The sequence below is a fragment of the Sminthopsis crassicaudata genome, chromosome 2 (genome assembly GCF_048593235.1).
Source record: "Sminthopsis crassicaudata isolate SCR6 chromosome 2, ASM4859323v1, whole genome shotgun sequence".
Classification (NCBI taxonomy): domain Eukaryota; kingdom Metazoa; phylum Chordata; class Mammalia; order Dasyuromorphia; family Dasyuridae; genus Sminthopsis; species Sminthopsis crassicaudata.
In genome coordinates this window covers 398528770-398554200 of record NC_133618.1, presented here as the reverse complement: position 1 = coordinate 398554200, position 25431 = coordinate 398528770, and the positions used below count along the sequence as shown (strand labels likewise).

General features: G+C 37.0%; 2 protein-coding genes across 7 annotated transcripts in view; both read right to left on the bottom strand.

Annotated features, from left to right (window-relative positions):
• RBM22 (RNA binding motif protein 22) overlaps positions 1-9079 on the bottom strand; it is a 42180-nt gene extending 33101 nt beyond the window's left edge. For 2 of the 4 annotated variants that reach the window (XR_012486651.1, XR_012486650.1), the window contains exons 1-4: positions 8853-9070; positions 8355-8408; positions 2449-2478; positions 1809-1941 (exon numbers count right to left, since the gene is read on the bottom strand). Coding sequence is in view for 1 of the 4 variants with exons in the window: in XM_074291788.1 (XP_074147889.1) it covers positions 1809-1941; positions 2449-2478; positions 8355-8408; positions 8853-8906 (271 nt within the window). In the remaining 3 variants the exon portion in view is untranslated. Of the gene's footprint in view, positions 1-1808; positions 1942-2448; positions 2479-8354; positions 8409-8852 lie in introns of all 4 variants that reach the window. The other 2 variants (XR_012486649.1, XM_074291788.1) reach the window with 2 other exon arrangements.
• An 8660-nt stretch (positions 9080-17739) lies between these two features.
• Positions 17740-25431, bottom strand: part of DCTN4 (dynactin subunit 4) — a 45744-nt gene continuing 38052 nt past the window's right edge. For 2 of the 3 annotated variants that reach the window (XM_074291785.1, XM_074291786.1), the window contains 4 exons: positions 24842-24896; positions 24294-24401; positions 23495-23592; positions 17740-21015 (listed from right to left, as the gene is read on the bottom strand). In XM_074291785.1, the coding sequence (XP_074147886.1) occupies positions 20802-21015; positions 23495-23592; positions 24294-24401; positions 24842-24896 (475 nt within the window). In that variant the 3' untranslated portion in view covers positions 17740-20801. The other variant, XM_074291787.1, reaches the window with a different exon arrangement.

The window sequence follows — 25431 nt, the reverse complement described above, 5'->3', positions numbered from 1 at the left end:
CTCCCTTTTTTTGGAGACTGGGTTTCCCTATTTCATCCAAGTCAGAAGTACAGTGCCCACTCATGGCTTGATCCAACTACTGACTGACACGGGAGCTTTGACCTGCTGTTTTAGATGTTGGCTAATTCATTTCTTCTTTGGCAGTCTGGTATCTTTCTGTACACTCCCAAGGAATTCACCACATTAGTGCCATACTTACCATGGATGCCTGGTTGGTTTTAGGCCTACTTTAGCTCAGAACTTCTAAGCTCAACAATTCACCAGTCTTAACATTCCTGGTAGTAGGAATCAGAGGTTTGTGCCACTAATATACATAATTCTTAACAATCAAGAAATTCCAAGGGTATGAGAACTTTTTCCAACTACCTGTATTTCTTGTCTTCTCTACTTCTCAAAATACTAGATGCATAATACAGGTCTTGAAATTCTCTCCCCATTCAGCAAAAAATTATTATTATAGCAATTTTCATTAACCAACTGAATCCCATACTAATTATTTTTTGTTGTCTTGTTTTAACTAAATTTCTTATATATCTCCAGGCCCTTCTAAAAAGACAAGAATTAAGTTTCTGCCTTGAAGAAATTTACATTCTAGTTAAAGAATATAGTAGTTACACATATGAGTAAATACAAGGTAATCTGATTAGGGATAGAGGGCTAACAACTAGGGGGAATCAAAGAAGAATCCATGGAGGAAAAGTTTCACCTGAGCTGAACTTTGAAGGGATTTGAAGGACTGCATTTCTGACATTTTGGCTTATATGAATGAAGAGAGGTCGGAGATGGAATGATAAGTTCAAAGTTTGGCTGGAATGAAGTATGAGAAGAATGATGTGCTATCAAGCTGGTAAAGTAGGTCCTTGAATAATTAGACACCAATGATAATAAGACAAATATTACTCCTCCCAAAAGTTGCCAGCTTGACACATGGACAAAGGCACTCATTCTGAGTGTTACAACTCTATGCTCTACTCTCCAAAATGCTGATACTCCAACTGCTTCCAAAACTCACTTGCATTATCAAAAGCATTGCCTTTTCTTAGCATCTCTAGGTCTACTTAATCTTCTGACAAGTTATTTTCCTTCATTTACTCATTCTACAAATATTTGAATACCTCTTTTACAGATAAGGCAATGTGAGGAAACAAATTCCTACCCAGTCTAGGAGAAATAAGACACATACAAAAATGATTTTTAAAAAATGCAGCGAGAAGTGCAAGAATTTAGGGGTGGGAGAGACTACTAGCTGAGAAGGGGATCAGAAAAGGTTCAACTTAAACCAAAATAGCTCTCTAAAGTGGCTGTTTTTGAAGTTCTCATAACCTCAGTGAGATCATGACAGCATCAAGTCCATTTTATGGAAATTTTAATAAATAATCTTAAGAATTCAGCTGAAATGAGGCAAATTTAAAAACATTTAGATGTGGTTTGGGTTGTAGTTGTACATGTAAAATCTCACAGTAACTGCTATAAGAACAATTCTTAGGGGACTGACTTCCCCTACCATTCATTCCATTTAGTGGAAATTCATTTATAAGGGTGCATATCTGAGAGGTTTGGACTAGAATTGGCCTTGAGACCTAATAACTTCCAGGGCTTCCACTAAGGGCCAGGTGAGATCTAGAGTGGGTCCAGAATGTTCTCAGAAGAAGCTGTACCTTCAGACATCAATCAGATGAAACCAGACTCTTCAGAATGGTCCTGGAACTGAACCCCCAAGGTTAGATTAGATGGGGTCAGAACTGATGAAGGATAAGGGGGACCATTTTCTAGGGCACTTGTTGGTTCATCTGACAACACAAACTCACCATATTCTAGGTCCAAAAGGCAGGTCTGACATACATTTTTTAGCTTGCTGCAGGTTTGGCACACTTCAGTCTTCTTAAAACGCATGCGAACACCGGGGCACCAGCGGAACACTGTGAACGGCCTGGCACAAATCTGGAGCACAAAGCCAGAGACCTTTACTGGCCTAGTCCCAGGCCTACTAGTACAACTACCTAATCATAGGCAAGGCCTTCTCCTTTGGAACAATTTCTGAACCAAGAGGGTTGGGCTGGTGTTTAATGTTTCAATAATCTTGCTTTATAATGCTTGAAAATGCAAAGAAACAACTACTGATTTTAAAAATCTTTTAACTATAAGGAAAAATATAAATTCTAATTTATCCCAACAAGTATGATCAATTCTAGAGGACATATCTAAGAAGAAATAAGCCCAAATTCTAGTTGCCTTTTTGTATACGAGATGAACCAATTCTTGCCCTTAGACAGTTAGGGTTCCCTTGGTTTCACTCAACACCATTAATAGACAAGCTATAGAAAAAAGAATATACAAATGGTATAGGAAAGCTTTGCAGAAATAACTTCTATTTTTTCTAAGTCTATTATTTTTAAAGGCAACTTTATTAGAAAATAGGAATAAGTTCTCCAATGCAGATAAACTTACTTTGCATTCTTTTCCATATTTTTCTTTGGTCTGAAATAAAAGAAAATTGTAGTTATTAGAAAGAACCCAACCCAACAAATGTGTCTAGGATACCTAGTTCTCCAAAGACATAAAGGGGGAATAGGAAGAAAGAGGGATAATTTATACTTGTTTGAATTAATTGATAGTTCTATCTAATCCTAATTAATTCTTAGTAAGTTAAGGATCTAACTTCAAGAAACCAAGGGTCACTTAATGCTTCAATAACAACAAAACTTCATTTTTGGACCCAATTTTCCACAGGTGTAATCGCTATTTAGTTCCTTGTAATCTTGCTTCTGTCCCTAACATTATATAAAAATAGCTCTTTGAAAGGTCAACTGTCTTCTTTGTTAACACTACAGAGTATTTTTTTTTCAGTCTTCACATTGTTAAGTAATTTTATGCTTTATAATTGTTTGTCTGTCTCTCTCTTTCTCTGGCTTCCTAGGTATTTCATTCGTTTCTTTTGCCTTTATCTCCTAAGATAGCTCTTCTTGCTTTCTATATCCTATATCCACTCCTCCCACACCCAACTGTTTTCAATTCCTTTCTCTCTATACTTTACATTTTGCACTCTCATGATTTCAACTGTCACTCCTAAGTGGAACACTAAACAAATCAATCTGTCTGACATCTTTTCCCATATTATATATTTAATTAGTTACTGGATCACTACAACTTGATATTCTTCCCCTCAATAGCTTAGATTCAGTATATTATCTAAAGAAGAACAATCTTTGGCCTAAAAACTGCTCCTTTCTGATGTCCCTATTTCTGTCAGTGGCAACACTATTCTTTCCTATGCGCATAATTTTGCTGTTATACCTTTCTTCTCCCTTTCCCTCATCCCACACATCCAATTAGCTGTCAAGTCCTGTCAAATCCATTACTACACTACCGCAATACATCCCCCTTTGTTATTCCCATGGTTATAAATTGAATTCTCCCATTAGTTTTACTCCACCAAAAGGGGAAGAGGGAAGGTTCTAGGTTCTAATCCTATACGGATGGTCCAGTTAGTATCTCCCTGTTCCTAATCAACCAATCATGGAACCAAGAAGCATTATTTAGCTATGTGCCAAACACCCTACAACGTGGTTAAAGATAAAGCTAACCATACACTGTATAAAAATAATAATAGTAAAAACAATGACAATAATTCATGCTGCATAGCACTTTTAGATTTGTAAAACACTTTCTTCACAACCCTATGAGGTGAGTAATTTATGTCTTTGCTCAGAATGATAGGGAAAATGTATAAATCTTTGGATAGTTCAAAGCAAATTAATAAATACCAAAGGAAAGTCAGCTAAAAGTACTTGTCCTATATTACTGATCAATTAACACAATAAAAACAGGCACCTACTTCTCAGGGTGGTTGTGAAGATTAATGAGATAATAATTTAGCTTTAATTATTACAATCAAGTGAGAGAAGACAAGTACACAAAGACTGAAACATAAATTAAAATATACAAGGTCCAAAAAGCTGTTAAGAGATTAAAGAGAGAATACTTAGCTGAAAGAATAAAAAAGAAACAAGAATTGGACGTTGAAGGAAGAAGTGAGTTTCAAGAAGTTGAGCGGGGGAAAAAGAATTCACTTTGGGTATGAAAAACAGTGGCAAGATAAATAATTTAAAAAGCTAGTAGAGCTGGAATAAAGAGTAATTATCAGGATTAAGTGTGAAATGAAAACTTGGAAAGCATGTTGAAGGCTATTTGTGGAGACCTTGAATACCAGGTTAAAAAAAGTTGAGCTTTTATAGATTTTTAGCTTACAAGAACTGAAAGGGACCTTTAAAGATCCTGTATAACTTCCTTCTTTAAATTTAGATAAAGAATCTGAGCTTGCAAAAAATTACCTGCTTAAGGTAACACAATTATTGTATGTCAGAACTGGGATTTAAACCTATATCTGATTCTTAAGTCAATGTGCTTTCCTGTGCACCACACAATTAGTGTAAAGTCACCAAAGTTGTTTGGACAGTGGACTGATGTTATCAGGCTTGTACATTAAGAAAATGGACTGAAGAAAGTAAGCACAAGATATTGGAAGACCAGTTAAAAGGTTACTATGCTAGTCCAGGTAATACGGTCATGAACTAACATGGTGTTAACTACAGTGGAAAGGAGAAGAGAAAGGAATACAAGAGATTTTAGAGGCAAGATTGAGAAGGCATGGCAACTAACTGGGGAGGTAGGGTGAGGAAGGAGTTTAAAAAAAAAAAAAGACTGCAAGAATTTAAACTTGAGTGACTAGAAGGATGATGTCTCAATAAAGAAGTAGGGAGATAAAAAGGGTGCTCAGGTTTGGGAGAGGAGTGGGCAGGAAAAATGAGTCAGATACACTGAATTTTACCCTATAAGCAATATCTAGGTGGCAACATTCAACAAGCATCTAGAAATGTAGAAGTGATGGACAGATGTCAAGAACAGAGATTTAGGATCAGAGAATCTCACCTTAAAAGATTTCCCTCCATAACAACTCTGACAAGTTACCCAGCTTCTGCTTAATGTTCCGTTATAGCAAACTCATCATCTTCTGAGGCAGCCCCTTTCATTTTTATACCTTGCTAAAAATGAAAACTATCATATGTTCTCTCCGCGGCAAAGGAGAACAAACCTCCTCCCTCAGTTGCCCTATGTAAGGATTGACTCCAACATTTGCTATTGATAGTAAGAAAAATATTGCCATTATTCCAGGCCCCCAAGCTTGAAACTCAGGATTCAGCTTCCTTTCTTCACTTTCACACAACTCCTGAATCTAAGTTATAATCAAGGTCTGCCAATTTCATCCTTCCAACATCTCTCCACTATGCCCCATTCTTTCTTCTGACACTGCCACCTTTCTTGGTGCAAGCCTTCATCACTCCATACCTGGAGTACTGCTGTAGTTGTTGGTGAGTCTGCCTGCCTCAAGTCTTTCTCCATACCTTCAGTGGCTGCCAGAGATTTTCCTAAAGCACAAGTCGTACTATGTCACATACTCCTGATCCCCTATACTTAATAAACTCTAGTAGTTTCCTATCACCTCCAGGATCAATTATAAAATTATTTGAAGTTGGAAGTTCTTTATAACCTAGTGCCCTCCCCCCCTTTCCATTCTTATATCTTCTTTTTCCCTATAATATTCTTTGATTCAATGGCTGTTCTTTGAACAAGACTCCCTGATTTGGAGCATTTTCACTGGCTGACTTTTGTGCCTGAAATGCTCTCCCTCATCATCTTAAGGCTTCCTTCAAGCCCCAGCTAAAATTCCACTTTCTATAGGAGCCTTTCTCATAATTCTATAGTGTTTTCTTTTTGCTGATTATTTCCTATTTATTCTGTATATAACTTGTTTCTATATAATTTGTATGTTATCTCACCCAGTAGACTGTGAATTACCTGGGGGAAGGGATTAGTTTGTCTTTCTTGGAATTCCTAGTACTCAGCACAATGCTGGGCACATAGCTTGTGCTTAATAAATGCTTAATGGGGGAGGATTCTGGGAATATGACAGACTAGGTCAGTAAATTCCAAGCCCTCCAGATTTCCCCCACAAACAAAGCACAACTTCTCCTCAGGGTGAACAGAGACCAGTGAAAAACAAATAAGACTGGAACAGGACAGAGACAAACAAAGAAGACGACCTCAGTATGGGAGGTTTAATCCATAATTAGTGTAAACACCTCTGAGCTACCTTCCCCAAAACAAAAAGTGTGAAGAGCAGTGGGGCCATCTGGGTTTGAAGGCAGCCTTAGCCAGAACCACAAGAACTTTCACCTCCTAAACAACATGGAGGGTCAGAGATCTGACTCCTAGAAAATTGAGGGAAATTCTTTGCTGATAAGGAATACCAGAATCAGCTGTGCTGCTGAGACCAAGAAGGAAGCAGCATACCCACTGAGGGCAGAAACAGTAGGGTTCCAAAAACTGCTGGCTGTGATACTTGCAGGAAGGTGGTGTTCTTGGTTTTGGGGGTCTAGACCAGAGGAAAAAGGTAAAGTGAAGTCAATGGCACCATCTCCCCACCTCAAGACTAGATATAATTATGTTAATAAATTCTTATATTTAAAAACAACAACAACAACAACAACAACAAAAAAAAAAAAAAAAAAAAAAAAAAAAAACAAAACAGAAAAAGGAGAAAAAAAAAATCCAACCATTGTTACTATGAGAATGGTGAAGATGGGGTTCGTTTTCAAAGAAGGATACTGAAGTTAAAATAAAAAGCCTCTCCTACTCCAAAGAATTAACATTAGTTAATTGGTTGCCTGCCCAGAAAGAATTTATAGAACTCAAAAAAAAAAAAAAAAAAAGACCCAAACCAAACCAAACAAACAAACAAAAAAACCCAAAAACCAAAGTTTGGAAATCAAATGAGATTGAGAAAAAAACAATTCAAGAAAAACAACAAAATTATGAAAAGTCAACCAACTAGAAAAGGAGATCCAGAGTTTTAAAAAGAAAAATGACTCTTTAAAATAAAATATAAAGAATGAAAAAACAGAAGGGATTGTGAAACAAGAAAAACAAACAGGAACATCACTGCTAAATTTTGAAACTCCAGTTCAAAGAGAAAATCTTACAAGCTAAAAAAAACCCCACCCCAATACAAATATTCTGGAGCTACAATTACAAGTACACAGGATTTATCATAGGCTACAATAAAAGACCATAGGTCCTGGAATACTACATACTGACAATCAAAAGAACTAAGCTTGTGGCCAAAAATATTATATCCAACAAAATTAAGTACAACAGTGAATAAAAAAACTGGCATAAGAAAAACTACAAGGAAGCAAAGATGGATAGTTGTGAATACGTCTTCTACTATTACATACGTTTTCTTCAAAATGAAATTTATTGTTACATATTTTGAATCCTCCCTGTTTTCTGCCAGGTACACAATGATTTTTCTTTCTTTTTCTTATTTTGCATTTAAGTTGTAAATAAAATTAAAAAAAAAAAAAAAAAAAAAGCCTAATAATTGTATTGCGGGGTGCTTCTGAGTAAAAGCCTGGGTTTAAATTCTGTCTCTGACCACTACTGGCTGTTTGATCTTAGGTAACTTATTTATTAATTTCTCAGTGTCTGGGAGCAGTGGAATCAAACTTAAACAGAAGGATTTCTGCCAGGACCCATATCCTCTTAGAAGAACCTCAAATTAACACTGCCCATAGTGTGCTGTTGAACATCTTTTCTTGCCATCTGCAGGGGCAGTGAGCTGCCTGAAGGCCTCTGATACCAGACTGTCTTAGGCAACTCATCACCCCGAGCTTGCAGAAGAAATACCCATCTGCACTGAGAGGAATCTGAATGGAGGTGTTACTTGCCAGACTTACCTGATGGTGTTTTGTGAGGACGATGTTATAAACTTTATGCATATGTGAATGATCAGCATCCAAAACCCACTTCAATACAAAAATCTCCCACTCTGAAGATCTCTTCCTCTTTCTGCCCTTTGATCCCATGACCACCTCCGTTAGGAAGCTATGGCTAACCATGGAGACAACAGCCTCACATCCCCCACAGTACTGGCGACAGTGCTTTTCGCCCCCACGTAGGTGATTCCCAGAGAAGGGTTCCTGAGACAGGGGAGACTACCACCGGGGGGCACAAGGCACTATTCACAGAGGCACAGTGCTGGATGGAGGCTGGGGTACGGTGTGAAGGACCAGACTCGGACTTCCTCCCGTCCCGCCATTTGCTCCCAGAGTCTGTGAGAAAAATGTTTTCTCACCTGGAAGTACGAAAGAAATGCGAGCTCCAGTGCAAACGGTAAGGGGCTCTATACCATCCTGTCACCTTCCAGAGAGGAGCTTAACAATGAGCGGAATGGAGCTGACAAGACCCTCGGCCGCCGGGTAACAACAGGGGACCTCTGGGCCCTTCTCACTTACCATCCGGATGTAAGGATTTTCTCCAAGGCACGTCTGACACAGAATAGGGAAGTCCTGGGCAAAGGCAAAACACAGAAGGCCGGGTCAAGCCGTGCCCTCCTTCCCCTCGCCGCATCCTCATTCATTCTCGGGGAGGGCCGGCAAGAAGGGGGTCGCGCCCGTGCACACACCCAGGCGGGGCTCGGACCTCAGTTTCCCCGTGCAAGGCGCGAGCTCCCCAGGACCGGGCCAACACCTCCCGGCCGAGGGGAAGTGGGAAGCGCGCCGCGAGTGCTCAATGGCCCCCGCCTCCGTGGGGATTCCGAGGCCGCGGACTCGCTCCCGCCGGCGAGGCCCACGAGCTCCGGGGATCGAGGCCTCCTTCCCTCAGGCCAGAGGCGCCCCGGCCTCGTCCCCCACCCCACTCCCGCCACCGTCCCAGGCGGGCGGACCGCCGTCGTTTCGCTCCCGTCCAGCCCCGCGACTCCCGGAGTCCGGATCCCGAGGCGGGCCACTTACCGCGTCCTCCCAGTTCTGCCTGTTGTAGGTGTTGGAGCCCAGAGACGTCGCCATCTTGGAAGTGGCGGCAGCCACAGCGCTGCCGGCGGAAATAGGAGCCGCGGCGCCCGCCCCCGGGGCGGGACCGCTGCGATCCCAGCAGCCCCTGCGGCGAGCAATGACGTCCTGGTTTCCTTCCGGCTACAGAAACACCTCCTTCTTACACACCCACTCCTTCCGCCCAGCATCCTGGAGCGTTGCTTTGGCAACGTGTTCCCTAGGAGACGGAGCTTGGGATGGTGGGAGAGCATCTTTTGCATCCTCTCAGTTCTCACCCCAGGAAAATGGAACAGGAGGGAGATCCCGTACAGAAATATAAATCTGACTACACGAAACACCGAGGAGGAAGGTCCATGGGTCAAATGGTGGGAGTCAGGGCATTATCAACAACCACTCTGGGCAGCTGGCACAAAGCAGACCCCCCCCTTCGCTTGCGACAAGAACCTCCTTTGTGGTACTGCATCCTAGCCCTCAGCATCCAGACTAGAGGCGCCTTACTCCTGCTTAGACCACGGATAAGGAGGAGGGTTTTTCACAGATGGCATGAACATTGCCCAGTGCTCCCAAACACCCTGGAGGAAAGGCCCCAAGGGTTGGAGTGACGTCTAGGCCCAGAACTACCTGGAGCAGCGTGGTTCTTCTCCACGTCCCAGAAAGATCATTTAGTTAAATTCAAGTGTTTTATCAAGTCTAGTGTGTGCCAAGGGTTGTGCTAGGTGCTTGAAGACACAGATATGAAGGTGAGATGGTCGCTACCTCAGGGATCTTGTTTTCCTTTGATTACTATTGTTCAGTCATTGGGGTTTCCTTGGTAAAGCTACAAGAGTGGTTTGCCACTATCTTCTCCAGCCCATTTTACAGATTAAGAAACTAAGGCAAATAGGGTTAAGCAACTTGCCCAGGGTCACATTAGCAATGTTTGAACCCAGCAAGTTGTGTTCCTGACTTAGGCCAACACTCTATTCACTGAACCCATTGCTTTGAGGAGCAAACAGGTAAGCAAATTCAACAATCACACAAAATATAGAATCCTAGAATGTTTCTTTGATCTGCTGCTTTTCTAGAGTTCCAAACTAGCAATGAACCAATGCTCTAGTGTTTTCTGGAGAACACCTCAGGGGGAGGAGGAACATTAGTTTTATGGAGATAATGGAATGGAAGATGTCTTTCTTGTCCTAGAATTTTTGACTCTCAAAATCTAGTTATAAGTAGCTTAATTGGGCTTTGAGAAATCTCCAGTGGCATGAGAAATTAAACAGATATTCTACATATCCATGAAAGATATTAAAGCCCATCAGGGAATAACTGAATATTTTGATTCAGAGGAACCGTTTCTAGTTCATTCCTCTCATCTGGTGAGTGGAAAGTGAACCAAGAGTTTCAGGGTCTAGTAGTTTAATTTTTGCAAGATCATGAATTGTGTGATATTCATTTTTTGATTTCCCCATCATAAAAAGAGAGGATGGCATAGAGACTGGAGAGAAGATTCAAGTTTAAGTCTCATCTCTAACATTCTGGCTGAATGGTAGGGAGGTTCATTTAAGTTTTTCTTCAAAAATTATGTCTGGCTTGGTCTAGATAAGATTCCTTATCACCCAAATAATCTGATAGGAAACAAATTAACTGTATTAAGTTCTAGAAAACCACCAAAAATTTTCAACAAAATCATAATTATTTAAGAGATAAACTTAACCCTATGCCCAGATTCATTAAAATGCTGTGTCTTAAATGAAATATTTGAGTTGGAAGAGACCCCAAAAGTTATCTAGTCCCACTTCTATCTGAAGCAGAAATTTTTTTTTCAGCAATCCCGACAAGTGGCCGTTCTACCTCTACTTGAACATTCCTATTTATATGGAATTCACAATTTTGGAGGTAGCTTCTTCCATTTTTGAACAGTTCTAAATAGTAAGGATTAAAAAATGCCTTTTTGCAATTTCTACTCTCAGTTCTGTCCTTTGGAACTATAACCCCTCTTTTATTTTGACAACTAGTTTTAGGGATAACTATCTCAATATAGTAAATTAATATGGCCAAAATGGACTCTAGCTATAGACTCAATATTTAATTTTGAAAAATGCCAGTGTGCAGGGTGAAAGATTCCAATAGCTAGGACAGTGGTCCTCAAACTTTTTTAAATAAATTCACTGTCCCTCAGACTGTTGGAGCGTCTCACACTCTGTCTGCGCCCCCTTGGCCCAGTGCTGGAAGTGTGGGTTGCTAATGCCAGTTTAGGGCAAACATCACTTTGGGTCTGATTTTGCCACAGGCAGGTTGCATAAACATCCTCAGCAGGCCACATCTGGCCCACAGGCTGTAGTTTGAGGACCCCTGACATGCAGTGGCATGTCTGGAATGTAACTGAGGGTAGTTTTAGCAATTTCTCAAGGATGAGCATACCCCAAGCAAATATTGGGTGGTATTGTGGAGGTAGGACTCTCATGCCTGCTTTGCCTGGGAAGTGAGTGGGCATTTGCCCACGGATCCAGTCTGGCATTTGATGAAGAAAGTAAAACTGATGCAAGAAGCATTAAGTCAAGAATAGTAACTGATGAATTCAAGGCTAAGAATCTAGTTCTGGATTTGAATCATTACTGATGAGGTATTTAAAGTTAGGTGTAGTTAGTAGAGGAATTGATGAGGTCATTAATCAAAAAGGCCAGTTTACCTCTATGGCCCCATGCTTTGGGGAAGTGGTCCAGTCTGAAATACAAGTTATGTTATATCCCTGAAACCCACCCTCTAGAAGTCTCCAGCAGTCTCACCTTGCCATGCCCTATCAGAAATCCTAGTCATGTCCCTGAGATTAAATTTTTCCCCTATAAAAATCTATTTATGGGTCCTCCCATGGCTTCTGCCTTCCTTTGGGTCAGTCTGCTACAGCAAGCCTGGTGTCTTCCCCTTCCCCTTTCTCTGTGCCATATGGCATATCTTCTAACTCCACTATGCTTTCCAACCCTTTTTTTTCCTCTTTATCGTTAATTAACTCTTTTATGGTACTAAGTCCCTTTCAGGATTTAGCCTGCCAAGAACATGAATATACCAACCTCATGGGGTGCTCCCTTTCTACTGGGTAATTGTGAGTTCCCACCAAGAACTTGTCTTTCATATGCTCTCCCATTCCATTTCATATTTACCATTTCTAGTGATGTAATATGATTTTGTGGTCCCCTGATTATAGGGGGGCTTCTGATCTAACAATAAGTAAGTCTAAATCTTCTAGTTTTGGAGTCTGCCTCCGGGACTTCCCATACTCCCAACCTAAGAACAACAATGATTCTGAACAGACCACTTCTCAAGTCATTGCTGACTGATGATCTGGTTAGCAGTAACCAAATTTCGGAGACCACTCCTCTAGGACATAGAATTAGCATGTCCACGATAGAAAGCTGGATAAAGGGGTCTTCTCTCTCTTAGGACCCTTGCTAAATTCTTTATTTAGTCCACTTGTAATGGTATTACAATTACAGTAAAACTTTGCCCCTTGACTTGGAATGGGTTCAAGCCTGCAGACTTTTGAGACATCTTACAATACCAGTCTGAGACCCCAAACTTTTGGGGTTCCCTTTCCTCAACACTGGTGTCTACTGTATCCCTTCATTTTGTCTTTACCTCTTCCCTAAATAAATCTACCTTTTGTCAAATAGAATAGCCATGTGAATTCTTCACATGACTGAACCCCAATTTTTGGTGCCTGCCATCATATGCTATCTACATTGTGCACATCATGTTGGTCCTCAAACCACATCAATTATTACTCTGGTGAGTAAATATTATTGGATAAGTTACATCAAAGGGACAGTGAAGGCAATAGCAAAGTAATTAGATGCCACTAGCATAATGGCATAGGAAAATAGAATGACTCTCAAAAGGTTACTGGTAAAAAGGAGGAACTGTGTTACAATTGGTAGTAGTTTCATTCCTAGTACTTCCTATCAGAAGAATTAGCAGAAAATTCAGGGATTAATTATCCATCCTGTATAAAGAGATCTGTGCAGGAGTTAATAAACTTCTCTGAAGTGGGATGTAAGAAAAAACATTAGCCAAATTTTGAGGGATTATAAAAGAATGTGGAAATCAAATCATTAAAAAAGAGGAGGGAATTGTGAGAAATGAATGGATATTTGGTTTCCATAAATATGAAAATTTAATTGGAGGAATGAAACAAATTAGAAAACAGAAACCACAACCACATCAAAAAATAATCAAGAGTGGAGGTTATCTTCTAAAAGAATATAAGCTCCTTTGTGGTAGCTTGAGATTTGAAAAGAATCTTTTTCTAAGGCAATCCCAATAGACTTTAGATAGAAAATGTCAAGTGCATCCAGAAAAAGAATTATGGAGATTGAAATCAACACATGCTATGTTCACTTTTTGGTTTTTCTCTCCCATATTTTTTTCCTTCTGTTCTGATTTTTCTCTACAAACATGATCCATAAAGCAATTAATGGAGATACAAAGAAAAGCAACAAGATAGTCCTGACCCTCAAGAAGCTCATAATATAGTGAGGGAGACAACATGCAAACAACTATAAACAAATCAAGTACAGGATAAATCAGAAATATTCAATAAAAAGAAGGTATAAGCATTAAGGGGAAATCAGGGAAGGCATCTTATAGATGGTGGGACTTTAGGAGAGATCTGAAGGAAGGCAGAGATTCCCCAGGATGGAAGTGAGAAGAGAGTTTCAGGCATGGAGAATGTCCAGAGTAGGAATAGCAAAAAGGTTGTTGTTTGCAGAGTATATAGTGGCAAGTTATGGAGGAATTGAAAACCAGAATATTCTACATTTGATTCAGGAGGCAAAAATGAGCCAATGAAATTTGAGTGAATTAAATTAGGGAAAGTAGAGAGGGAGAGAATGATTAGACTTGCACTTTAGGAAGATCAGTTTGAGTACAGGATATACAGGCTATAAAAAAACAAATTATCTTAAACTTGTTCAGTGCATCGATTTGTGACCCCATTTGAGGGTTTCCTGGCAAAAATCCTGGAGTGGTTCACTATTTCTTTCTCCAGCTCATTTCACATATGAGAAAACTGAGGTAAACAGGGTTAAAGGACTTGCTCAAGCTCATTCAGCTGGTAAGTATCTGAGGTCAGATTTGAAGTCAAAAATGATGTCTTCTTGCCTCTTATCCACTGTGCCTCCTAGCTACCCAGGTAAAACTAGTAGTAGGAAATAATGTGTAAGTTTTACATGATAGCTCATAATAGAATGATAGCATTTCCTTGGAAGAGGGGAAGGGAAGGAAGGAAGGAGAAAACAGAACTTAAAATTTTGCATAAAGAAATACTAAATAATGAATTCTTATCCCAAAAGTTGGGATCTTTGGGTTTATCAAACACTAGATTGCTATAGTTATTGACTACTTTATCCTGTGAACCTAACCTATTCTATTAATCAACTAATCTATTTCTTAGCCAGTACCAAATGGTTTTGGTGACTGCTGCTATATAATATAGTTTTAGATCAGGTACAGCAAGGCCACCTTCATTTGATTTTTTTTTTTTCCCATTAATTCCCTTGAAATTCTCAACCTTTTGTTCTTCCATATGAATTTTGTTGTTATTTTTTCTAGGTCATTAAAATAGTTTCTTGGGAGTCTTTTTGTTATAACACTAAATAAATAGATAAGGTAGTATTGTCATCTTTATTATATTCGCTTGGCCTATCCAAGAGCATTTAATATTTTTCCAATTATTTAAATCTGACTTTGTGTGGAAAGTGTTTTGTAATTTTGCTCATATAATTCCTGACTTTCCTTTGGTAGATAGATTCCCAAATATTTTATGCTATTGACAGTTATTTTGAATGGAATTTCTCTTTGTATCTCTTGCTGTTGGATGTATACAAATGCTGAGGATTTATGTAGAATTATTTTGTATCCCACAACTTTGCTAAAGTTGTGAATTATTTCTAATAGGTTTTTAGTAGAATCTCTGGGGTTGTCTAATTATACCATAATATCATCTGCAAAGAGTGATAGTTTGGTTTCTTCATTACCTACTCTAATTCCTTTAATCTCTTTCTCGACTCTTATTGCTGAGGCTAGCGTTTCTAATACAAGATTGAATAGTAATGGTGATAGTGGACAACCTTGTTTCACTCCTGATCTTACTGGGAAAGGTTCCAGTTTATCGCCATTACATATGATGTTTACTGACAGTTTTAAATATATGCTCCTGATTATTTTAAGGAAAAGTTCATTTATTCCTATACTCTCAAGTGTTTTTATTAGGAATAGATGTTGGATTTTATCAAATGCTTTTTCTGCATTTATTGAGATGATCATATGATTTTTGCTAATTTAGTTACTGATATAGTCAATTATGCTAATAGTTCTCCCAATGTTGAACCAGCCCTACATTCCTGGTATAAATCCTATTTGGTCATAGTGTATTATCCTAGGAATGAGTTTCTGTAATCTTTTTGCTAATATTTTATTTAAGATTTTTAAAGGAATTTGGTAGGACTCCTTCAATCCCTATTTTTTCAAATAGTTTATATAGCATTGGAGTTAATTGTTATTTAAATGTTTGATAGAATTCACATGTAAATCCATCTGGTCCTGAGGATTTTTTCTTAGGGAGTTGATTAATAGCTTGTTCTATTTCTTTTACTAAGATGGGACTTTTTAACCAATTTACTTCTTCCTCTGTTAATCTGGGCAAGCTATATTTTTGAAGGTATTTTTCCATTTCATTTAAGTTATTGAATTTATTGGCATAAAGCTGGGCAAAGTAATTATTAATTATTTCCCTAATTTCTTCTTCATTAGTGGCAAGTTCTTCCTTTTCATTTTTAAGACTAACAATATGAATTTCCTCTTTCCTTTTTTTTAAAATCAGATTTTCTAAGGATTTATCTATTTGGTTGTTTTTTTTCATTGAATCAACTCTTAGTTTTGTTAATTAATTCAATAGTTCTTTTCTTTCAATTTTATTAATCTCTTATTTTTATATTTTCAAGTTTAGTGTTTGACTGGGGATTTTTAATTTGTTTCTTTTCTAGCATTTTTAGTTGCAAGCCCAATTCATTGACCTTCTCTTTCTCTATTTTATGCAAGTAGACCTGTAGAGATATAAAATTTCCCCTTATTACCGCTTTAGCTGCATCCCACACATTTTGGTATGACGTCTCATTATTGTCTTTTTCTTGGGTAAAGTTATTAATTATGTCTATGATTTGCTGTCTTGCCCAGTCATTCTTTAGGATGAGATTATTTAGTTTCCAATTATTTTTTGTCTATTTTCCCCTGGCTTTTTATTGAATATAATTTTCATTGCATCGTGGTCTGAAAAGAATGCATTTACTATTTCTGCCTTACGTATTAAAGGCCTCATTTCCAAATATATAGAGAATTGATTCTAATTTATAAGAAATCAAACCATTCTCCAATTGATAAATGGTCAAAGGATATGAACAGACAATTTTCAGATGATGAAACTGAAACTATTTCCACTCATATGGAAGTGTTCCAAATCACTATTGATCAGAGAAATGCAAATTAAGACAACTCTGAGATACCACTACACATCTGTCAGATTGGCTAAGATGACAGGAAAAAATAATGATGAATGTTGGAGGGGATACGGGAAAACTGGGACACTGATGCATTGTTGGTGGAGTTGTGAATGAATCCAACCATTATGGAGAACAATCTGGAATTATGCCCAAAAAGTTATCAATCTGTGCATACCCTTTGATCCAGCAATGTTATTACTGGGCTTATACTCCAAAGAGATACTAAAGAAGGGAAAGAGATCTGTATGTGCCAAAATGTTTGTGGCAGCCCTTTTTGTAGTGGCTAGAAACTGGAAAATGAACGGATGCCCATCAATTGGAGAATGGTTGGGTAAATTGTGGTATATGAATGTTATGGAATATTATTGTTCTGTTAAAAAATGATAGCAGGATGAATACAGAAAGGCTTGGAGATATTTACATGAACTGATGCTGAGTGAAATGAGCAGAACCAGGAGTTCATTATACACTTCAACAATGATACTGTATGAGGATGTATCCTGAGGGAAGTGGATATCTTCAGCAATGAAAAGATCCAATTCAGTTCCAATTGTTCAGTGATGGACAGAACCAGCTACACCCAGAGAAGGAACACTGGGAAATGAGTGTGAACTGTTTGCATTTTTGTTTTTCTTCTCAGGTTATTTTTACCTTCTGAATACAATTCTTCCTATGCAACAAGAGAACTGTTCGGTTCTGCACACATATATTGTATCTAGGATATACTATAACATATCTAACATGTATAAGACTGCCTGCCATCTAGGGGAGGAGGTGAAAGGAGGAAAGGGAAAAGTCGGAACAGAAGTGATTGCAAGGGATAATGTTGTAAAAAATTACCCATGCATATGTTATGTCAATAAAAAGTTATTTTAAAAAATGCTAAAATTTTCTTGTCATATATCTGGGTTTTATATTAAAATTTTTTTAAAAAAATCCAACAAACTAGAAATAGAAAATTTAGAGACATTTAAGATGTCTTAAAGATCTGAAGGTATTTTGCACCTTAACAAACATATTTCTCTATTCCTTTTTTTTCCCCCCCTGAGGCTGGGGTTAAGTGACTTGCCCAGGGTCACACAGCTAGGAAGTGTTAAGTATCTGAGACCAAATTTGAACTCGGGTCCTCCTGAATTCAGGGCTGATGCTCTATCCACTGCGCCACCTAGCTCCTCTATTCCTAATGTCATAAAATCTTATGCTTCCAAACTTCCCACTAAATTATACTGGAAGAAAACTACACAAGGGAAACTAACTGAAGATTGAAAGATTAAGTAAATCTCTGCAATTTTAAGTAAATACTACATATAAACAACAACTACAAGAAACAAACATTTATTAAATGCTTACTGTGTGCAAGGCAATAAGGATACAAAGAAAAAAGGAAAAAACAATTCCTGCCCATAAGGGCTTACATTCTCTTGAAAGAAACAATATGTACAAAAGTAAATGCAAGATAATATGAGAAGGGAGAGAGAACTAATAAACAGGGAAATATCTTGAATAGGAAGTGGCACCTGAGCAAAGCTAAGGATTCCAAGAGAAGGTGAGGGAGTACATTCCAGACTTGGGAAATATTTGCCTATGTAAAAATATACAAATAGAAATGGAGTCTGAGGAAGAGCAGATTGGTCAATTTGTAAGGTAATTTGAAAGGTAAAGAGTGTGAAATAAGACTAAAAAAATAGTTGGGACCTAGAAATACTTCAAAGTAAGCAGGACAGTAAGAAGCTGTTATTCTTGAGCTGAAAAGTGAGGAGGTTTTGGTACCTTATGTAAGATGAATTGGAGAGGAAAGAATAAGGAAATAGGGAAACCAATTAGGTGGCTACTTCAACAATCTAGTCAAGATGTGATAAAGGTTTGCACTAGAGTCATGTGAGTGAAGAGAACATAGATGTTGTATGAGTAAGTTTTATGTAAGACAAGACTTATGTATCTGACTGGATATGAAAGGTGAGGGAGGGAAGAGAAGTTAAAAGAACAGACATTAAAAGCTTTTTTGTCTACTTTATTTTCTTAACTACATTAAGGTAAGCAATAAGGCAACACAGTAACCTGTCATTAACAAAGATCAAGACAGAATGCTTCTTATTCCTCCTACAGAGAATAAATGAGATGCTTCCACAAAAATATGCACGGGATTTTGCTGGAGTTACTCCTAAAAGCATTTAAAGGAAAATAAAACCTTGGTGGGCTAAATAAACCACCATTCTGAGTTAATAGCTTTTGGTTTCCAAAACAACAGCTAATATCCAGTAATATTCAATTTTCCTGCAGTGACAGTGAATAAGTACTAAATTATCTTTTATGTAATCTAGGACAGAACCCCAAATTCACTAGGTGTAGTGTTGAACCACTTTCACATACACACTTATACCTGTCTTCACTAACAACAATTTCAAGAAAACATTATGCCAGTTAGCATTGTTATTTTGTGAGTTTATCTGGATTCTGAAGAAAATCTTTATGACCAAAGCATTTAAGTATTGTGTTATATATGAGGGCTGATAGCAGCAGTTGCCATTATCTCAACATAACATTTAATAAATGCCGGCTACGTTTTATAAACTCATGCTTATACAACTGTGTGTAATTTATGCAAATTTACAAACACATTAAGGTATTATTTTTCTTGATACCTATTTTCTTCACCAGCAATTATGGTGCAATACATTTCTTGACAGCAGCCTTTCTGACGGAAGAATGAAGAGATAGTTTTTAGACATAAACACAAGATCTTTCTGCTGTCAAGTAGTTACTCACACCTCCCTTTTTGAATCTACTAAACTGTGTTTATTTTATTTAATAATATAGAGGTAAGAATATTTTCCTTTTCACTGTGGCATATTTGTGGTTCTATGGGAAAACAGTCAAACACAATAGCTATACTCTGGATAGTGCAACTTAACTTTTTTCTAATGTTAAGTTTTTATTCATTTCATGGAGCAACACACAACGTTAATATGCCTTCCAACACCCTATTATCAAATTAGGAGGTGGCTTCAAAACTGACTTTTAAAAGTGCATTCTGAAACAGAGAACACTCTTTTGAGAAAAGCATAAGCCCTGTCAGAATTCAGTAACACTATGGGGTGGAGGTTGGGTTTAGTGGCATGTTTTACAAAAGGTCTCATTTTCAGTTACAGCAACCAAATGTAGCAATTTAGTTCTTAAAATGGAGATGTAGCTTGCTGAGTAGAAACTGATAAAGTGAACTGCTAGAGTTTCTGTGGGACTATTTCAGACACTTTATTCGCCCAAATCAAAATAACTACCTGACAAATTCTAGATGTAGCTAAATGCCAGGAACCCAGGAAGGAAGTAGATGGCATTTTTTTCTTTATGTTCATTCTTGAATATAGTTACTAATTTTCCCCTTAAATTTCTGGAAAGAACATAAATTTAAGACATGCCTAATAATCTAACCTTAGGTTTTAAGCATACTGATCTTATCTACTTAAACTTCCTTTGGACTCTGGAAACTTTCCAAATGCTAGAAGCATTTGAGGTGCCCAAATACTAAATTAGAGACAAAAACTGAAGAAGGAAGGAAAAAAGTTACTTCTCAGTAAAATTTTTGCAACACAATGAAATGTATCATTCTTGGCCTTGTAATTATCTGCTTTTAAAATAATTCTTTAAAAGAACACATTCTATCATTTAATAACAGGATAATTTACTAGCAATCTTGAAAATGTCAGGTGTTTCATTTCCTATTGTGAATAGCAGAACATGTTCCTAACAAAAAGACAAGCAACAGCTGCTTAAGGATCAGAAACTAAGCAAGCTACAATAGACAAGTCAGTTCTTTAGTATGTGGTGGAAGATGCTAAGGGAAATAGATTTACTTAGACTGCTGAAAAAATTTCTGGTGGAATGCACAGAACAGCCCATACAATAACGGTGTTCTATTTCTAAATATTGGCCAAATAACAGCAGGCCCAATTTTGGTTACTGCTTGAAGATTCTTATGTAACATTCTGATCTGTATTCATAAGACTGCTTTGTAGAAAAAACAAGCAGCAATTTGGGAACTGTGAAGTTAATACCACTTTAGCAAAAGGCAATAATGGGCTTAGAATGGTCACCTTTCTCTGTGTTCAAATAGTGCTGCAGTTCAAAGTGCAAAAAGGCTGTGAAGGAATCAGAGATTTACATGGTGAGTATTATAGCAGCGGAAGAAAGAATTGCAGTTATTCAGCATATCTTGTCCCTTGCCCATTTCCAACTCCCCTGACAGAAATCAGTAGTGTATATGTATAGCATAAGTGAGGCCTAACGAAGTTGTAGTTTCAGTGGTTTCAGTATTTCCAGACGTTCCATTCTGGGACTGGAAACTCCATGCGGTCTTTTGAGGCTCGTTCGTCGTTAGGGTCCATCATGGAAGCAGTGGGCCAAGACTGAGCTCCACATGCTGGGTGAGCCAGATGACTTCAGAACCCTGATCACCCTCCTCAATAGGGCGAACTGGAGCTGCCAGGTTTTTAAACTCATGCTTCATCTTAAAACATACCGTTACTTCACCTTCCTCACGTTGTGGGGTGACTTTGATGAAAATGCCCACTTTGTTGGCTTTTCTGAAGGCTATGATACTATTAGAGGAAGCAAGCAAAGTATTAAGTTGCAAGTCAGCCAAAAGTTCCAAGAATCATGTTCATATTGATGGCACCAAATAGCTCCTAAATTATGGAAAATATGTAATTGCTCCCCTTTTGTTATCTCAGAAAGCTATCGAGTGTTAAAAGGACAACAATGAAAAGTATTTAGTTACAATCAAGAACTACTTTAGTAAAATGCCATTTTTCTAAAGTTTTCAGAAATTTCAGTAATAGCTCATAGCTTTTAATCTAGTTTCTAGACAAGGGGTCAGTAAACCACCACCCAGAGACCACAGCCTGTGTTTTATATTTTTGTATTTTGTTTTTGTAATTTGCTGATGTTTTAGATCATCATAAAAAATCTGGTTTTGGGGCAGTAGTAGGTAATGCAGTGGATAGAGCACCAGCCCTGAATTCAGGAGGACCCGAGTTCAAATGTGAGCTCAGACACTTAACACTTCCTAGCTGTGTGACTCTGGGCAAGTCACTTAAGCTTTTTTTTTTTTTTTTTTTTTTTGGGGCCTGAAGAGGTTAAAACTTTTTACATATATGGATTAATGTCTAAAACATCATAATATCTTTACAGGGTAAATATTAATAGTCAAAAAATAGTATGTGAAATAGGAAAAACGTAAATTCCCTGATCTGCATTGCAAGTGCATGTAGAATTTTTATATTTAAAACTCTTACCTTTAATAGTAAAAGGATATTAAGGTAAACACTGTTCAATCTATTATCAATATTATGCTTAAAGAATTCAGGAATTGTACAAAAAGCTACCAGTAAATGCAATATCAAATATTTATGTACATTTATAATATTAATTTGTAGACATCTGTTAAATGCAATGCCATAAAACCTTTAACTCAGATTCTATTACTTTTTGAACTTGTGGAAATTTAGAAAGGGATGTTACTAAAGTGCACCACTTTAAAAATCCTAAATGACTGTAGTAAAGGATTGTTATTCACTATTTTAAAGAATATTAATACAATTAAATGTAAGCAAAAACTTCCTAATAATTAACTGCAAATGGTAGCAAGATGGAAGTGCTCACCTCAGGAAGCAGCAGCTTCTACACTTACTGCTGTGAAACTTATTTTCTCATACTGCAAATTAATAGCATGGATAAGATTCTATGGGGAAATATTTAACTTAAGTGGCAGTAAACTGTTTTCAAATAGTTTTGAAATGTTCATTTAAGTGCCACAAATATATTAATAACTCCTGTTGATTCATTAAGTCAAGCAAATACATTATGGACCTTTTATTACTGAATATCAATAGTTTAGTTTGAATGTACTTGAAAATAATAAAACTGAGTTTATTCTGTAATTCAGATTATATGTTCTCTCCCTACTTTTTAGTATGAAATAAGGAGATTTAAATTAATTAGTACAATTATGACACATATTAATACTAAGAGTTGTGTGAAATGAACAAACATGGCCTATTGGATGGAGCAGCATTTAACATATTTACTTTGCATTTAGTAGCTCATAAATTTATTAAACAAAATTCTCACCTTTAGAGGAAAGAAAAGTAAAAAGGATTAGCGATTGCCACTATGTTGCCAGAGGAAAATGATTTTTAATCAGTTGACAATCTAACAAAGTCTCTGGAAAAGCCTTAAGACAGAAGTGAGTTGGCTATTATAATGAATTTGTTCTGGGATGGAAGTCCTAATCCTATCTACTTTCCTTTTCTAGGAAGCAAAGATCAAGTTGAATAGTTAAGATGGAGACCGATATGGAACCTAAAATGGTGGGGGAAGAAGTCTCTATATTTCCTATATTAATTATATTATCCAAATACTATTGTGGCTTCCTCTGTTCCAAGTTATAATAATAAAATTTGAGCATGCAGATGGAATACTGGAGTATGTTTCATTAGTATACTCTAGTATAAGACTGTATCAAATATACTAAGTATCTCAGCAACTTGCTGTCTCAGATTTGTTGAGATCTGGAGGTAAAGAGCCAGCTTCTGGCTGTTTCCTAACCTGGAGAAAAATATGTGAATATATTGTACAGAGGTACTGAAATGGAGATATGTCCATCCAAAAGAGGGGTATTTGGTAGCTCTAGCCTAATAACTTTTCATACAGTATATATTTTTCAAAAAAGGTTTGGGTGACATAGAACATTAATGTAAATGCAAAGATTTTTTTTTTTTTTTTTTAAAGAACTACTTGTAAATTCAGTTACTTTTTTAGGCTTTTTTAAAAAAACATGGTTCTTTTCTGCTATGATTTTATTTGCTAAGCTGAAAAAGCTTAAGTGATACATGTTCAGGTCAAGATCATCCTCATCCAATATGTGGTTTTTACTGGTTAGGCACAAGGTTTCTGGAATTCAAATCTACTGAATATGCTAAAAGGGAGAAAAATGCAAAGATTACAATTGAGTATTCTGTATTCTGCCCATGTAGTAGTCATCCAACAGCTACTTGGGAAGAGAGAAGAAAAACTCACTCAGGGTCATCCTGAAAATCCTGAGGCTCCGCTAATTCATCATATTCTGCTGCTGCATCCTTGCCAGCTAGGACAAGTTCTTTGGGGGGAACAACCACCTGAAATGTAATATGAGGAAAATGATATTCCTTTTAAGGAATTTATGTTTTAACATAACTTTCCAAATTGTGTTGACTGAAGTGTATAAAACTTGGAAAAACTGTAATTACCCCAAATATGCATATATTTTAAATATTTAAATGAGGTGGTTTACATGATTTAAAACCAAAACAAATCAAACTTAGCCTGAACCCAACTTCAAGTTAATTGAGGAAGAGGTACAGAGGCAAAATCATAATCAACTTTCAATACTCTATTCTAGTAGTGGAGAGAGGGTCAAAAACATCTACAGTGTGTGAAATCCCTAAATTACATGGAAACTTGAATCATTTGTTACTTTTCCTCCTATAACAAATCAGAACTAGAAGTGATAGTTTTGACTACCATTTCTTCCATTTGATAGAAGCATCAAGATGCAATGCCAAAAATCAAACAGCAAAAGGAAAAGAGAGCATAAAAATAACCAAGTAACTGAAAGTTAAATGAAGTGAGGCCTTCCCCTTATTTATTATGTTATTATGTATAACATGCATAATTTCACATTATTAGCTGTTATCATCTTATACTTGGTGAGAAACTTTTGGTTTAAAAATTCAAGTTCTAAATATATTACCACATATGAATGATACACAGATCCAATTGGGTCTCTCTAGGCAAAATCAGAATATCCTGAAGTCAGCATTACACAAAGGTGTTCTACCTTAGCAGTGCTATTGATGTTATCAGGGTCTCCTTCTTCACATTCCAACAGTGTCACATGAGTGAGATTCTCCACTGGGTTTGTAAGAGTCAGTAGGACCTGGCTCTCCTGAAGCACAATAAAATATGCATAACAAGAATATTCAGAAAAACATTCTGTGGATTGCTAATATTTCTGCTACTCATGTTTCATACAAGATCAAATTCTTCTTGGTTAGTCTGTCAGAAACTCCAGCAAATCATACTTTTGTTAGTGCTAAATTAGAACTTCACAAACCTCTTAAGTACTAGTGTCCATGTCATTATGGGTATCACTGCCTTTGTTACTCATAACTGTAAATTTTTTTAATGACCTTTCTTAGCTATTGCTATCAAGAAACATGAAAAAGAAGATAATCACAACTAATCTCACTCCTTTTTTTGTTGCACCAAACTTCCTGCTCTTTTCCACCAACTTTCCTCTCTCTCTCTCTCCCCTACACTCTTAATTCCCATCCAAAAAATCATCATGGAACATCTTTCATTTTAACAAGCAAGAAGTTCACTCACCTTCATGTAGCGTAGGTTAGGGATTGACATGATTCTGACTTCTGGGATATAATTGCTACCAATAAATGTAACAAATATGAAGAAAACAAATGACCATTAGTTTATCTAAAAATCAATACTATTCTGATTCTAATGAAATTTGAAGTAAACTCAACAATCTATTACTTAAAGCAGGGGGTTTCTTCATGTTAGTGAATTTAAAAAAAAATATTCTGATAAATGTGCTGATTTCCTTTGTAATCCTTTGTAATTTTAAGCATTTAAAAACATTCTGAGAAAGGGGGCATAGACTTTACCAGACTTCAAGAGGTACATGATACAAAAAAGGTGAAGAATCTCAGTCTTAAAATATCTCATGAATTGTCTGGCTAAAAGATGAAATCACAATTTTTTAAAAGCTAGAACAGATATTTAAGAATTTTCTAGTTAATACATGGAAAGACAAGAAAATTTTAATGAATTAAAGTATCACTGTTCTAGAGAATACTGAAAAGACATAAATGATATATTTATATTATATATAAATATGTACATATTTACATATATATAAAATGATATATTTATAAATATGAAAAGACATAAAAATTAAC